Source organism: Spathaspora passalidarum, assembly GCF_000223485.1.
Source record: "Spathaspora passalidarum NRRL Y-27907 unplaced genomic scaffold SPAPAscaffold_2, whole genome shotgun sequence".
Taxonomy (NCBI): Eukaryota; Fungi; Ascomycota; class Pichiomycetes; order Serinales; family Debaryomycetaceae; genus Spathaspora; species Spathaspora passalidarum.
In genome coordinates this window covers 847,843-863,952 of record NW_006767426.1, presented here as the reverse complement: position 1 = coordinate 863,952, position 16,110 = coordinate 847,843, and the positions used below count along the sequence as shown (strand labels likewise).

The 16,110-nt window shown below is 33.9% G+C and overlaps 9 protein-coding genes across 9 annotated transcripts; 3 read left to right on the top strand and 6 right to left on the bottom strand. All coding sequences in view use genetic code 12, as the record gives it.

Annotated features, from left to right (window-relative positions):
* Positions 1 to 980: 980 nt before the first annotated feature.
* Positions 981 to 1,930, top strand: RPL7 (Rpl7p; the record flags this gene model as incomplete). Its single annotated transcript, XM_007373579.1, has 1 exon — positions 981 to 1,930. The coding sequence occupies one exon, from the start codon at positions 1,021 to 1,023 to the stop codon at positions 1,840 to 1,842; it is 822 nt and encodes a 273-aa protein (XP_007373641.1).
* Positions 1,912 to 3,454, bottom strand: ADE13 (adenylosuccinase; the record flags this gene model as incomplete). Its single annotated transcript, XM_007373578.1, has 1 exon — positions 1,912 to 3,454. The coding sequence occupies one exon, from the start codon at positions 3,414 to 3,416 to the stop codon at positions 1,968 to 1,970; it is 1,449 nt and encodes a 482-aa protein (XP_007373640.1).
* Positions 3,455 to 3,570: 116 nt separating this feature from the next.
* Positions 3,571 to 4,372, bottom strand: SPAPADRAFT_59477 (uncharacterized protein; the record flags this gene model as incomplete). Its single annotated transcript, XM_007373577.1, has 1 exon — positions 3,571 to 4,372. The coding sequence occupies one exon, from the start codon at positions 4,292 to 4,294 to the stop codon at positions 3,971 to 3,973; it is 324 nt and encodes a 107-aa protein (XP_007373639.1).
* A 122-nt stretch (positions 4,373 to 4,494) lies between these two features.
* On the top strand, positions 4,495 to 5,414 carry SPAPADRAFT_59476 (uncharacterized protein; the record flags this gene model as incomplete). The annotated part of the gene is made up of 1 exon (XM_007373576.1): positions 4,495 to 5,414. The coding sequence occupies one exon, from the start codon at positions 4,529 to 4,531 to the stop codon at positions 5,348 to 5,350; it is 822 nt and encodes a 273-aa protein (XP_007373638.1).
* Positions 5,415 to 5,496: 82 nt separating this feature from the next.
* On the top strand, positions 5,497 to 7,463 carry ARC40 (Arc40p; the record flags this gene model as incomplete). The annotated part of the gene is made up of 3 exons (XM_007373575.1): positions 5,497 to 6,763; positions 6,944 to 6,987; positions 7,378 to 7,463. One exon carries the CDS (start codon positions 5,574 to 5,576, stop codon positions 6,708 to 6,710), a length of 1,137 nt encoding a protein of 378 aa, XP_007373637.1.
* A 733-nt stretch (positions 7,464 to 8,196) lies between these two features.
* SPAPADRAFT_49132 (uncharacterized protein) lies at positions 8,197 to 8,814 on the bottom strand (the record flags this gene model as incomplete). Its single annotated transcript, XM_007373574.1, has 1 exon — positions 8,197 to 8,814. The coding sequence occupies one exon, from the start codon at positions 8,812 to 8,814 to the stop codon at positions 8,197 to 8,199; it is 618 nt and encodes a 205-aa protein (XP_007373636.1).
* A 96-nt stretch (positions 8,815 to 8,910) lies between these two features.
* Positions 8,911 to 10,009, bottom strand: SPAPADRAFT_59470 (uncharacterized protein; the record flags this gene model as incomplete). Its single annotated transcript, XM_007373573.1, has 1 exon — positions 8,911 to 10,009. A coding segment is annotated over one exon (314 nt), but the record flags the coding sequence as incomplete, so codon positions are not given.
* Positions 10,010 to 10,467: 458 nt separating this feature from the next.
* SPAPADRAFT_148416 (uncharacterized protein) lies at positions 10,468 to 11,231 on the bottom strand (the record flags this gene model as incomplete). The annotated part of the gene is made up of 1 exon (XM_007373572.1): positions 10,468 to 11,231. One exon carries the CDS (start codon positions 11,137 to 11,139, stop codon positions 10,468 to 10,470), a length of 672 nt encoding a protein of 223 aa, XP_007373634.1.
* A 1,520-nt stretch (positions 11,232 to 12,751) lies between these two features.
* On the bottom strand, positions 12,752 to 14,527 carry SPAPADRAFT_135467 (phospholipase B2; the record flags this gene model as incomplete). The annotated part of the gene is made up of 1 exon (XM_007373571.1): positions 12,752 to 14,527. One exon carries the CDS (start codon positions 14,525 to 14,527, stop codon positions 12,752 to 12,754), a length of 1,776 nt encoding a protein of 591 aa, XP_007373633.1.
* Between the last annotated feature and the right edge of the window lie 1,583 nt (positions 14,528 to 16,110).

Below are 16,110 nucleotides of genomic sequence, written 5' to 3'. Positions count from 1 at the left end.
AAAATGTGGGTCGATCACAAGTATATTGTTATATTGATTGTCACAGAAGTTTCAATTGATTAGATACAGTAAGTCTTAATAAACTTGAACGATTCTATGGATCAATGAAAGAAAGTGTGGTGGTCTCAAGAAAGCTTCGGTAAAAGTTGGCAACATTTTTCATTTATATATAGAAATTTTTATGGTAAAAATTTGCGCAAAAGTTTTAGGGTGAATAACAATCACAAGCAGGAACGGCAACAAACAATAGATAGTCGAAATGGCAAAAACACCTTTTAACAATAATTCTAGATCAATTACAAAAAAAAACTGCGGCTTACTAAACGACATTTGATATGTGGCGGTCGGATCTGAAATCTGGAGGGCATTCCACTATCCCGTATGCGGACAGACGTCAAAATGCATCAGTGGAAGTTATAGCCCACTGGATTTTGGTTGCATTAACCCTTCTATGATAATCACGCCATGTGAATATAGATTTATCATCTACAACATATAAGCCTTGATCAAAATACCACCTGAGACTTCTCATTCAAAGTTATAATTTCAAGCATACATATACTTGCATGAGTAGCCCATAAGTCATAAAAAATATTTTAGTATCTGGGGATTTTGACTATTTGCTAATAGAAGATATAAATGTGGGCTCATTTTACTCCTAAAAATAGCCGGTTGTCTGGTAGGGAGTCTAATTGGACGGTAGTGGCATATTTTTTTTTTGCAGCAAAGGTGTATTCGTATCTTACCCTTTTCTTAGTTGTGATACAAAAAGCAGGAACCAAAAACCGTTAAAGCACGTCATTTTCCGTAAACGGTTTGACACAAACAGGCTTAACGTCGTTACTGTACGTAGATGCGTGCTTGGCCCCCACTCGTTTCTTAGCCTTTGATACACTGTTGTTGTGGCCCGAAAAAAAAATCCAAACCTCAGTACAGTTCGCGATGTCATCTCAAAAAAAAAAAATATTGAACCAATTTTTACTGATCTTTAAAGAAGTATCATAATTATATTGAACAACCATGGCTATTTTAAATTCTAATCCCGAAATACTCTTACGTAAGAGAAAGAATGCTGATAGAAAGAGGTTGGAGAAACAAGAACAAGCTCGTGAAAAGGCTGTTACCCAAAAGAAAATCAAGAAAAAGCAACAAGAAAATAAATTTATTAGAGCTGAAACTTTAGTAAGTAACCACAAATCAAATGAATTAGAAAAGAAGAGAATCAAAAACTTGACTAAGAAGAAGCAACAAGTTTTATCCGAAGAAGAAACTCAAGGTAATGCCAAATTATTATTCCTTATCAGAATCCCAAATCATACCAAGGGTTTAAAGATTCCAACCAAAGCTAACCAATTATTAACAGTCTTGAAATTAACTGAAGTAAATACCGCTGTGTTTGTCAAGGCCACCCCTACAGTTATGGATATGTTAACCTTGATCGCTCCATATGTTATTGTCGGTCAACCATCATTAAACTCTGTGCGACAATTATTTCAAAAGAGAGCTCGTATCCTTGTTCCAGATGATGAAAATCCAGAATCTACCAAGGTTGCCAAACTTGACACAAATCAATTAGTTGAAGATCAATTTGGTAATGATTTAGGTCTTATCTGTATTGAAGATTTGGTCCATGAATTAACATCCCTTTCTGACAATTTTGTTGCCATTACTAGCTGGTTATTACCATTTAAGTTGAACCCACCAGTAAATGGATGGGGTCCTCAAGCTAAATTGGCTAAGTTGCTTCATTCCACTGATAATAAACAAAGTATTAGTCTTGCTCAAGATTTCAAATTGCAAGAAGTTGAAGATATTGACAAGATTATAGAACAACAGAATTAGAATAGATTTCATAGCATTAATAAAAAAATTTCACATTTCTATATAGCTTACATTTCTACAAGATATTCTACCAAATCTCATATATTCCTAAAATATAAAAACAAGAAATAAACTAAAGAAAAACTCTAAACCTTTAAGGCGACATTTTCAGTGGTGATGTGTTTTTCAAATGGCTTTAATGCATTAGCAACATCATTCTTGACGAATTTTTCAGTTTGTTGAGGAGCTCTACCAACAAAAGTGCTTGGGTCCAAAAGCTTATCCAAATCATCCCAAATTGGTCTGAAATATTCAGTCTTTTTAATACGTTCAATCAAATCATTATCACCACCTTCTTGCTTAACAACGGCACTGGCTTGGTGAGACAAAACTCTGATTTCTTCGTGGCAATCTTGTCTGGAACCACCTTTTTCAACCATGGCCATAATAATGTTTTCAGTAGCCATAAATGGTAACTCAGAGTTGATTCTTCTTTCAATAACCTTTGGATAGACAACTAAACCACTGGTAATGTTTAACATGGTAGATAATAAAATATCAACAGTTAAGAAAGCAGAAGGTAAGGAAATTCTTCTGATAGCAGAGTCATCCAAGGTTCTTTCAAACCATTGAACACTGGCGGTTTGGACAGCATCGTTGAACAATCCACTTAAATGTCTAGCAAGAGAACAGACACGTTCACATCTCATTGGATTTCTCTTATAGGCCATGGCAGAAGAACCAATTTGGGACTTTTCAAATGGCTCTTCAATTTCCTTCAAATTAGCCAACAATCTGATATCAGTAGCGAACTTGTGAGCAGTAGCACCAAAAGAAGCCAATGGAGCAATAACGTCGATATCAATCTTTCTAGAGTAAGTTTGACCAGTACATGGGTAAACAGTGTCAAACCCTAACAATTCAACAACACGTTTGTCCAATTCCTCAACTTTATCATGATCACCATGGTATAAAGACAAGAAAGAAGCTTGAGTACCAGTAGTACCCTTAACACCTCTTAAACCAATATCATTTCTGGCTCTAACCATATTTCTTAAATCCCACAATAACTCTTGAAGCCATAAAGTAGCTCTCTTACCAACAGTGGTCAATTGAGCTGGTTGAAAATGGGTCCAACCTAAGACTGGTAAATCCTTATATTCCAAAGCAAATTTACTTAATCTGTCAATGACATTGACCAATTTAGGAATGAGAACATCATATGCATCTCTCAAGAAAATCAAATCAGCATTATCAGTAACAAAACAAGAAGTAGCACCCAAATGGATAATACCGGCAGCAGCAGGACAGGTGTTACCGAAAACATGAACGTGGGCCATGACATCGTGTCTAACAATTGCTTCTTCCTTAGCGGCATCTTCAATTTCCTTGTCAGTGATTTCTAAATGGTTCTTCATTTGTTCAATTGCTTCATCAGTGATCATACTCAAACCAACTTCCTTTTCAGCAATGGCTAAGTTCAACCATAATCTTCTCCAGGTTGAAAATCTGTTTCTCAAGGAGAAGATCTTGGACATTTCTTCAGATGCATATCTTGAAGATAATGGAGTAGAGTATTTATCGTTATCAGACATTTTCGTAGTTTGCTAGTCAATTGCCAATTGAATTGGATAAAGAAGAAAACTAGAGGGTTTTTAATAGGATGAAAATCTCTGGAGAAAAAATATATTAAGATGAGATTTCATTATATTGTAGAAAACCACCCACTAAATTTTGACTCTGGAACTTGCACGTGATTGAATAATATTGGTCATGCCTACATCTAAATAGCATAAAACTAATACAGCTAAATATGTTATATCCAACAGTGTTAAATGACCTCTATTACTAACTATTGGCTTCCGTAGACGAATAAAATCCTCTAAACAGGCTTCCCCGCTTTTGAAATTCTGTTTTTGGCAACACAGTTATACTCACTTTTTTTTTTTAAAAAAAAAGACTAAAATGGCCCCATTTACATTCCAACTTGAACAACGAATTAGATCTTCTCAAATATTACTTTCGTTCTGAAATGCATCTATTGCCATGTGTATCCATTTATCTATTAGCAGATTCTCATTCAATTTATGTATATTAGTCCTTAGTTCTTTCATTCTCTGTTTCAGCTTTCTCATTACTGCCCATTCTTTTATTCCATTTTTTCAAAGCTCACTTGTTGTGGTAATTCAGCCCCATCATAATTCCTAATTAAATCATAGAGAGCACTTTCAAAAACTTTGTTCACTACCCCGGATTGCTTTTCTAGTTGTTGCCATGTTTCCATTAAACCGTGAACATTTTGATTATCAAAACTGTCGTGGGTTTGAATTAATCTTTTAACATCTTCGTTTAATGTTGTCAATTGGACAAGCAATGTTTTGTATTCAGAAAGAACTTCTTTTTCCAAGTCAGTAAAATTGGCAGAGACATTTGTAGCGTCGGAATCTGTAACACTAACAGCTCTAGAGGACATGGTTTTGATCTATATTGCTGTAAATGTGAACTGCTGTCTGGTAATAATAAACTTGATTTGTTGATGTTTGGTTGACTTGTTTACAATTTATATTTTTTCCTGCACAATAAAATTATTTCATCGGACTAGCGAGTCTTTTTTTTTTTTCCCCTGGCTGTCAAAATTCCGTTTCAGTTGGGTTTAACCTGTCTTTCTTTAACCAGCTACTTGTTAATAGAAAGTGAATCATTCAAAATGTCCTCCAATGCCAGTGCCAATGGATCAACAACAGTTCTTACGAACGAAGCTACCACCACTCAACCATCAAAGGTAGACCCAAAAACATCTAAGGATGCCATTCCTAACGATGAAGAAGATTTAGCAATGATGAAGAAGCGTAAGCTCGTTAGATGCAACAAAACCACCAACCCATTAAAATTCAAAATATGGCAAGTTGGGCATTTCTTAACCTTAGGATTTGGATCAATTTCATTATTATTCCAATTCTTTTGGTTACCCAACAAGTATTATATAAACTCAATCTGCTATAGATTAACCTTTATTGGTGCAATTATGGCCATGTTGGCTACATTTAGTAAGAAATTTGGTTTACGATATTTGCCATCGCCTGCTTCTATGTTGTCTCAACAAAATTTCCAATACCTTATCCTTGCTGCAGTTTGGATTGTCTCATTTAAGTCTGTGTTTAAGATTATTCCTTTTTACTTGTTATCAATTTTACATATCGGGAACTGGAAAGAAGTTTCAATTATTCAAAAAGAATCCGAATTCATTTCTTCGTTGATTGCTTATGATGAATTGCTTTTGATTGTTTATTTGTTACTTAGAACTATTTTCTTTAGAGGTGGCTCTGGATTTCAATTGGTGTTGTTTTTGATTTTCTATTGGCTTAGAATTTTGTACAATAAAGAAACTAGAAGATTATTTGGTGCTATTATTGAAAGATTGGATTATGAAATGTCAAAGGTAAAGAATGAAAAAGTTAGTCATTATTGGAAGAAGATTAAGTTGAGCATCCAAGATAGGCAAGAACAAGATTCTGTCAAAGACAACTAGTGTGTACTAGCTATATATATATTTTTGTATAGGACCTATAAATTTCAGCCAGCATTAACGAAGTATCTTTTTTTTTTTGGCATAGTGGCGCGGATTTTTTTTATCCTGTCGAAAAGTGTCAGATAATTATGCCCCATTTTCTACTCAATTTATCAATTGAACAATCAGTAGAGAGATTCACTCCTGACTATCAATCCAACAAATCCAAAAAGCCTCCATAAACATGTCTTCTCCAGCAGCAGCAATTTTCCAATTGGGTAACTTACCAATTAAAGACCATGTCTTTTCCCCTGACAGATCTCTTTTAGCAATCACCAAATCCAATGAAGTTGAAGTTTACAATGTTTCATCCGGAAAACCAGTTCTTGTTACTACTTTACGTGGACATGACAAGACCGTCACATCAGTTGACATTTCCCCTGATGGATCAAAAATCTTGACTTGTTCTCAAGACAGAAATGCCTTGGTATGGGAAAATTCCACTGGTGAATACAAGCCAACTTTAGTCCTTTTACGTATCAACCGTGCTGCTACTTGTTGTAGATGGTCTCCAGATGGACAAAAGTTTGCTGTTGGTTCTTCTGACAGAGTTATTGCGGTTTGTTATTACGAGGCTGAAAATGATTGGTGGATTTCTAAACATTTGAAAAAACCAATCAAATCAACTGTCACTAGCTTAGACTGGCATCCAAATTCCGTGCTTTTAGCAAGTGGATCTACCGATGGTCATGTTCGTGTCTTCAGTGCTTTCATTAAGGGAATTGACGAAAAACCAGAACCTACAGTCTGGGGTTCGAGATTACCTTTCCAAATCTTGTGTGGAGATTATACTAATGAAACAAGAGCATGGATTCATTATGTTAGGTTTAGTCCAAGTGGTGATTCATTAGCCTATGTTTCTCATGATTCTTCAATTGGAGTTGTTTATCCTGCAGGTGAAGGTTTAGAACCAAGAGCTGTTTTGAATATCAAGACTAATTATCTTCCATTTAAATCTTTAGCTTGGATTACTGAAAACAAGATTGTCGTTGGAGGATTCAACTGCAATTTGATTGTGTTCGAAGGAGATGTATCCAGTTGGAATGAAGGTTACAAGATTGAACAAGAAACCGATTTAACAAAAGAAGTTGCTCATGATAAAGATGATGATGACGATGAAGAAGAGATCAGTTCTCATCAAGCTTTGAACATGTTCAAGCAAATGGATTTGAAGGGTAGAGTTAATAAGCCAAGTGCAACCAGTGGTTCAAGAGGTTTAGATACTATTCATCAAAATTCTATCAGTAGTATTAGAAATTACTCTCCAAAGCAAGTTTCTACCTCTGGTATTGACGGAAAGGTTGTTATTTTTAATATTTAGATAGTTTGCTTTTATTGAACATCGTATATACATTACAAACTCCTAAATTATAGTTAGTAAAAAGTAACAAAAAGTACATTTTCCACACTATTCTCTTTTAACTTCAGATATTGAGCTTTGGTAAAAGGTTATCTTCATAGAATTTTTGGTTCAGAAGCAGAACTGAAAATTAAGTTTTTCATCATTTAAAAGAGAAACCATGTGTAAATAAACTTATGGAACATACCTATTAGTTATGATATAACAATGTCATCTATTCAACATTTTCTAAAAAAAAATCTTCAAAGGTTAGTAAAACGCACAAGTCAACCTAAAGGACGAGTACAAAACTTAAAAGTCAGATGGTGATGCATGTTTTATCCTTGGATCAGGGTTCACCGGACAGAATGTTGTGAAACAATTCATCATTTAGAAGTTTTATATTAATTAATAAAAAATCTCACATACTAAATTATTGTTAGTTTTGAATCCAATAAATCACTCACAACCACTTAAAGCCTTATTTAGAAATCATAAACGAAGAATTCCTTAATTATTTTGTCCTGCATATACATCCTCAGTAAAATAGTTACATCTTTAGTTTTAATCATCTAAAACTTGGCCAAGACGTGGGATACTATCCTCTAGTGTTGTTTGTGGTTATACCTTTGAAATCAATAGAACATACCCAATTGATAGACATTATTATGAATCATAGAGCAGGAATTTCGTTAATAAATAGCAATATTCAAATAAAGTAAACTTGTTTATTGGTTAAAGGAAAAAGAAGATGAGGGTTGGTTTATTCTTCATTCGCAAAAAAATTTTTTTTCAAGTGTTTTACAATTGGCGTGTCCCTACCAACATCACATCCGGGTAATACTGAGTATCATAGGGTTGCAAATCAATCTGGACTTTATCCTAGCGATTGTAACTGGATTAAATTTAGAAAACAGGCGATGGATGTCACAATTGTTTTGATTATTTAATGTTAAGGGATTATATTTCAAGTATTATTATCATCTTGAGAGTGGTAAAGTTTTGTAAGAGACAACCAAATTATAGAACTCGATGCAGAATTTGACTTGGTTCCCGTTCACTTGGTTCAAAAAACCTTTGTAACAATGAATTTGACAATCCAGGTTCTTTTTAAGCCCTAATGATATATATTCATGCACAAATACAATCGTTGTTGATACTTTAATACTGAGCGAATTATCAGGAAATATAGGAACTCTAAACAAATTTAGTTACTTCTACGCAAAACTCATAAGGAAAACTTTTATCCAGTGTATTCTTAATATATGAAAGACGTAGATCCTTATTCTTAATTTAACACTTTTAGCAACAGTGACCACAAAAAGATATATTCTCTACATAAACTAAACAAACAAGTAATACTGGAAGATCAGGATGTAAAATCGGTTGGAATCTTCACAAATATCTTTACAGAGATTCTGGAAATAATTACAATGATATATGTGCAAACAGCGAAAACCAAGTTTTTCTATTCCTCCCTGTCTTCAACGGTAGGCAACGCAGCATAAAAGGCAACCAAGTTATTAAATTCTAATTTTAACTTATCTAATTTCAGGTTATCCTCACTTAAATTAAAAAATTCAAGTGAAGATGGTTTTTCTATTCCTGTTTCCCTACACGCTTTGAGGATTAGCTTGCTGTGAAACATATCATACACAGACAGATCAATACTAAAACATTTATCAGGATATATAGGATCACCGAATAAATTAGACATGGCAACGCGAATGGTATATGTTAGTCTTTTCTCGGCAGTACCTTTCAAGTACATTAAATTATTAGGTTCAATATGCTTTGTGTCATATTTAAAGCCAAAAACACTTCCAATTTCATCAAGCTTTATTTTGCTTTGTTCTGTTTCGCATACTTCCATATAGCGTTTATAGACATATTTTCGTTGTACCATTATAAATTGGTCCAGGATTTTATATCTTGCATCAAGTTGGTCTGTGGTGTTCATTGTACAATAATTAGGATCAAGGTCCGGACCAATTAATCCTCCCCAGTGCTGAAGGTGGGCGATAAAAGCAGTGTAGAATATAAGCTCGAGTTGATCTTTATGTGAATTGTGGATTCGTTGGGGCATTTTTGTAGAGAAAACGAGTGATGTTACACTTGTAAAATCCAAGATTAGCCATTTCAATTTATACGTAGATTCTGGTTTGAGACATAATTTTTTCTTATGCTCTAGATCATACGATATTACGAGCTACAATAAGGTTTAATGCTAAAATACGTAAAACCCGATTCTTTTATGGGACAAGGTTAAGTTAAGACTGGGTTTTCATGTATTTCCTAAGGTTTATTTACGCCTCCAAATAAATCGTATATATATTTCTATATACAAACGGTATCATTTTACTATCATTTACTAACATTGGTGCAACTCGAAAGTATGCGACAACAATTATATAGCATAGAATTAATATGCTATATGCATAAATATATATATATATATAGAAAAGCAATCTCTAATACGAGTTTTTCAATTTAAATATCGTCATTCCCAGAAATTGTAGGCAATGCATTATAGAATGCAACCAAGTTATAAAACTCCATTCTTAACTTATCTAATTTCAGTTCTTGTTCCCAACTACCTTTTTTAAAGTATTTGAGTGAAGAGGGCATTTTTAATTTATCGTCTTCGCAAGCTTTATGGATATAAACATTCATAAACGTAGTCAATATTAATACATCAATACTGTGAGTATTATCTGGATATATAGGATCACCAAACAAATTAGCTACGGCAACACGAAGAGTATATACCAATCTTTCCATCGGGGTACCTGTCATGTAGACCATATGCAGAAATTCATCGTGGATCTGAACATCCTTCGTGGCTTTGGTAAAGCCAAACATTTTTGCAATTTCATCAAACTTTTTCCTGCCTTCTGCTGTTTTACATAACTCCTTATAACGTTTCAGGGTATGTTTACGTGCAACTTCAACAAATTGGTCAAAAATTTCATACCTTGCATTTAGTTGATCCTCATTTGACAAAGATTCATATAGTTGGTTGCCTGAAGGACCGAAAACACCTCCAAATTTTGCTATGAATGCATAAAATGCAAAGAAAAACATAAACTCTAGCTGATGATGATATTCATTATGAATTTGATCTGGCATTCTTTCTATAAGATGTATCAATTCAAGTTTGTAAACAGTGGTTTGAATTTTAACGTGTTTAAGTCGTAAAAAAAAAGAGTTCTAGTAATCGATTTCAGGAGAATGTTCGAAGGGAGAATTTTTGACGTTCTTGATAAACTATAATTTACAATAATAAACTTTTATGAATTTCCAATAAAAAAAAATTGTTGAGCTTTCAACATATATAGAAAAAGACTACATGTATCATTTGTTGAGATCAAGTTTAAATTATCCATGCCGCTACCATGTGAACAAAATCTAATCAGTAGTGATTGGGTTACCACTAAGTTCAATAATTAGAAATGCTAGCCTGATTATGAAAGATAGTGATTCTTAAATTGTTTATGTAGAACAAATAAATTGAATTGATTATAGGAATTCAATTCTGATTCGTGTAACGGTCTGCAGACCGTGGACTTTATCTGTTCCTTTTCAATGGTACTTTTTAACTCATAATGATTTAGTTAAATAATTATTGCTAGGATTAATTTTATTATCATACTATTTTCTACATACAAAAGTCATAAATTTCTTTTAATTTATTCATCCACTCTAGATATATAACATAAAAGGGAAATAAAAACCGTTATTATTTTGGTGGGAAAATGTTTTGTTTACCAAAATTTGGAACATTACCAGCTGGATCATAACTACAGGTATAATAATAACCTCTCTTCTTACTTCTGCAATCTTTGTAAGCACAACCTACCTTGGTAGTTGATTTCCAAACAAGGTTGGTAAACAGATTCATGGCAGTTGGATTGCCGTAGTTATAACTAGTACTTGGGGCATACCAACTATCGACAACAACAGCAGAATCAGCAACAACAGTAACTGGGTTGCTATTTCCTGTACCTTGATTGTTACCATATTCATTACCAGGGTCTGGGAAATTACCCGAACAGTCGTAGCTATCTGCAAGATTCTGAGCGTGTTTATAACAACCCAGGTCCCAATTTAAGAGAGGAACCCCATGACGAAGACGCTTTAAGTTATGAAGAGTGAACATTTCAGTAACGAAGAGAATATCGGCAACAATACCGAACCCACGTTTTTCAATATCCACTTCTTGTTCTTGAGAAACATCACGTTGGGCAACAGCGACCACATCAATTTTAGGAACATCAGATTCAGAAATATCACGTTGAGCAACAGCAATTACATCAACTTCTGGAGCATCAGCTTCATCCGTTCCTGGTAAAACAGCACCTTGAGCAGCAATCGAAAGTAAAGCGAGGGAAAGAACGTTTGAAAACTTCATTGGAGGTTTAATACTGGACTATTTTTTGAAGACTTTAGAGAATTCTTAATGGTTCACAATTAGAAGAACGTGAAGAATATCTCGAATAATTTTGATTTAAATAACTCTTTATATATTGCAAAATAAAAATTCGCAAGTTGCAGCACGAGTTCTACTGCCTTGAGAATATAAAAAATATTCGAAATTTTGTATAACTTCGTATAAGTTCTCGTGCTATTTAATAACGATACGGAGCTGACGTGCATAATAAAGCATATCTGATATGTGAAACCTACTCAGGCAATAATTGATGACGGTTTATTGAAAGTTATATTCAAAATATAGGGTTTTGGCCAAACAAAAAATCATTTATGGACTTGTTATATTTACCTGACATTGCCAAACAAGAGGATCATAACTGTTTATCACGTATAAACTAACAGAACTCTGGTTTCACAAGTCGCGTGAGCCTACTTACCTCATCTCAAATAATCAATTTACATGAATAAAAGGTTATAAAATAGTTTCCAGGCTCATCCAGTAAATTCTCTGGTGTGCAGGATAGGATTATTGATAAAATGAAGCGATTTTTTTTCGTTGATGTAATTAGACGAGCTAAAAAGAGACGAAATGAAGATATACATGTATGAATATGTTTCTATATCGGCTGAAAGAATGCGTTCGGTCCCAAATTTAGATTCAGAAGTAAAGAAAAGCATTACAGAATAAAAATATACGGATAGCCAAGAAAAGTATTGACAGATAAAACAAGGATACACAGATTTTACTAATCAACTAACCAGGCTCTAGTAGCATTAATGGCTCACCAAATTTGTTGTATCTGTTACTTTATTATGATTTAGTTCTGTAGCCATATATTTTGTCTCCTTGGATCTGGTTTCAATGGGTGTTGGTAATTTATCATTTTTACCTTATTTGAAGGACCTGTAGATTGAGTCGGCTTATTTAAATCCCGCTTGTCTGATCAGATTATACGCTGGATTCGGTTATTCCTAAAGATACACTAGGTTCAACAGACTTCGTAACAGCACATTTTCCGGTTTACCCGGAAATTAAGGCGTTAACAATATATAGATCGACCTATTTTGAGGAGATAAATCCAAATAAATATTTCTACAAACTTTCTCGCTTATTCATTGAGCATGTCCTCACTATTCCTACAGAAGTAACGAAGGTTTCATATAATAACAACACAAATAATATTTTTCGAGCCGCCTTATAATGGCGAAATATATTACTTTTGAAAATGAATCATTTATTCTATGTCACATTATGCACAACAGATGATTTTTAGACAAATCTACCTGGACGTTGAGATTTCACAAATCCTAAATGACATTTACCTTCAAGAATTTGATTTCATACTTGTGATATTATTCCCAAGAAGAAATTATTACAGACAACTCGATATGTGTTTTTAATAAATAAATTTATTATCTTTTCTAACAGCATACAAAAATATTTCAAACTCTGGACATTTTCCAGTATACATTATTCTGACTTAATTTCATACATCAGCAATGTAATCGAAAACTCATACTAGCAAAAAAACAAAAACAAAAAGCTTCAAATAGAATAATAAAGCTTACTCTAATTAACAATATTAACTAACTTAGAAGTCAGAACTACCATCATTAAAACCAGCAACATTCTGGGAATTGTAGGCAGTAGCAAGCTTAGTCAACCCGGTGTCACTATAGTTATCACCTATGTCAGCACCGCGATAAATAGTACCATCCCAACAGTATTTCTTGAAACATTGTTTACATTGGTCAGTCTGAGCTTTACCTAATCTTTCTTGTTCTCTTCTAATGATAGCACATCCAACACAAGCAGCCCATTCAGAATCTAAAGTACCATTCTTTCTTGTGGCAATTTCGTAACCATTTTGAATCATTTTGTTACGTGCAGTAATTGAATATTCTAATTTGGCAGTAGAAGTATTAGACCAGTAGGAGAATGGACGGTTTGGTAAGTAAATAACAAGAGGGACATCATAGATATTAGCGGTTAATGAGGTCAAATTTTTGGCATCGCAACCAAAGAATACTGGTTTGGAAGTCAAGTTCAAGTTACGGAAAGTTTTGTGATCAGGAACATGTGGGAATGCAAAGCTCTTACCTTGTGCAACAAATTGTCTTTGGTAAGTTTTAATAAGAGCAGATCCGTTGGGCCAGTGGTTGATGTTATCTGAGTTGTCATAAGCAAATATCACATCAACTTTTCTATTGAGTAATGGAAGTAATGGGAGATTTTGACCATCTTCACCACCATCAACCAAGTCCAATGATGAGCTCTTAGAAATACTAGTATCTTGTTTAGAACTCTTGTAAAATGGATTGGGTTTGTAATGAGCAACTTGGATATTTGAGGTAGCAACAGAGGTAATAAGATTGGAAAGAAACGATGGAAGACGAGAATTCGACAATTTCAAAAGAGCCTGATTGAACCAAGATGAGGATGTACCTAAGACAAAACCAGTATTGTCATAACCATTGTAGCATATACCGGTAGGCTTTCCGCTGTCTAAGTTGGTACCGAGATATTTAGTTTGAACAAATGATTTTAAACTTGGATCCCATGAACCAAGTTCATAAGGAGTTATTTCAAACACTGTGGAATTCAAGTTGGAAATATAATTGTCTCTTGCATCCGCAACTAAAATAGGGAATGGCATTTGAAAAGCTCTAAAAGCTGAGTTAGAAGTGACATCTGACCAAAGAACACCAGCACCGTTATCGTTAAAGTTACTCAAAAATTGGTAGGAAATGGCTCTGCTATATGGATCAGTGATACTAGTGTTGAAACCTGCTTTGGATTTATCATTAACTTGTTTGCCAATTTCAGCCCACATAAGAACATTGGAAATTGTACTACTATAATAGTTCAAAATGGATTTAAGGTTCCATAAGTTTCCATCGGCAAGGATTTTGTCAACGGATAAATAATTGTTTGCAGCAATACTTCCCACTAACCAACTACCCCCTGATAAACCTGTAATATAGCTGGAAGCTTGCAAGATACCAGCTAAAGTCTTGTCTTTAGAAGAAGTACGAGAATCCAAAGCTGCTAATTCTCCAGCCCCAGTAAGCATAGAACGATATCCTCCTCCACTAATGGCCAACCCAATTTTTGGCAGAGCTTGTTTCATGAATGAAGGGACGTCAAAGTCTTTTAATTTGGCATTGTTAAGGAAAGTAGCCAAGGCAGACTTGGCCATTGATTGACGGTTAGTAATATATGTTTTTTCGTTTGAGTTTATACCACTGGCATCTCTGGTTAACAGTCCAGCTGGACAACTAACAGCAAAAGGAGCGTATCCCTTAGACGTAGAAGTAGCAGCAAGTACAACTTGCAATAGCAATATGATTTGAACAATTAAGTACATGATATTTTTGAATGTAGTGTCTGAGAATTGAAGGAGAGAGTCATTGATTCACGAAACAATTGAGCTTTATATATTCTGTAATTCAAGAGTATGGAAATTGACGAGGGAAACAGACTGTGTTGAATTCAAAAAAAATAATACACGTTCGATTCATTTTGGATATTATTTCAATTACAATTTGCAGCTATATTAATATTTTTTATTTTGCGAGATATTTTTCATTAACAAACAATAGACAGCGGCAGGTCCCGGAATTTCCAAAACATCAAGAAACTAATACTCAGGCCTTAGGGCTAAGCTTCTACTAGTTTTTGTTTTAGCTCGTCTATTAAATTTATGCATATGTGGATGGAAGCCTCCATGTGTCTTAAAATAAAGGGGTTCGATTGGGCAAGTTTCTTGGCATGCAGCGATTTGAGTTTACTAGAATGTATTATAACAACATTCGATGAATTATACAGTTCTTGGATTTAGGAATATTTTCCTTGTTACTCTGTCTGATGATAATAATCAATTAGATGTTTCATGTCATGAAGAATTGGATTTACGTTATTTCTGTGCAAACTTGTATCTTCACAATAGTAACTTGCATAATAATGCATAGCTCAAATGTCACATTTTTGGTGATAATTGACGAGATGTCCTTTACCAGATATGAAAAAAAGCTGGCTTGAAATGATAACTTTTTTACACTTGTAGCGATATTTACGTATGATGAATTCGTAACGTAAAATGAACAGTATTGGCAAAACAGACATACAAACTATCTGTTAGATATAGTTTGATGATCCTCAAATAGCCTTTTAACATTGACAGCATGTTTAAAAAAATAGTTTTCTTCGTTTATGCTGCAAAAAACTTTTGCTAAATGCAGGACAAGGCTTTTAAGTAAAAATGATACGATTTATTATTCGCTTATGTAATGAGACGAGCTAAAAAAACTGAAGAACAATACCAATCAATGAATCTGTCTCGGAATATTTTCTATAAGGGCAGGAAAGGTATCAGCTCTTGCTCTATTCCCAGAACCAAATATATCTATTAAAAGAAATTTTGGAAGGATAATGACACAGCAATACATATAGCTAACCAAAAAAAGGCATACACAGACAAATCAAAAATTCACTGCTTTGAGAATCAGGTACTCTTTACTAATTTAAATCGAATCCCATCAATCGGCATTTGTTTTGCGAAAATACAATCAATTATGCATTCGTGGCTCTTTTAGTTTACCGTAAATCTCCACTATTTCCTTATTTGGAACTTTACACGATCTGTCAACCTTGTTCTAAAAAATAATATATATTCAATATGTACCAAAAATTTACCTCCGGTAAGCGTGATCTCGCGGAACTGATCAAAACTTTCACGACTTTTATTTAATTGGCTACTGGTAAAACTTAATGTTCATTCTCTTGATATTGTTAGATACAGGAACCTTTATATGACAAATGGTAAGATATTCTCGGGTGTGTTGCTAACTCTTTAATATTCCCAAAAAGTATCCAAGAAGGGTTAACAGTTTAAGCAATAAATAGTATAGCAAGTAATAAAATAAAATACTTTTGGTCGACATCTGCAAA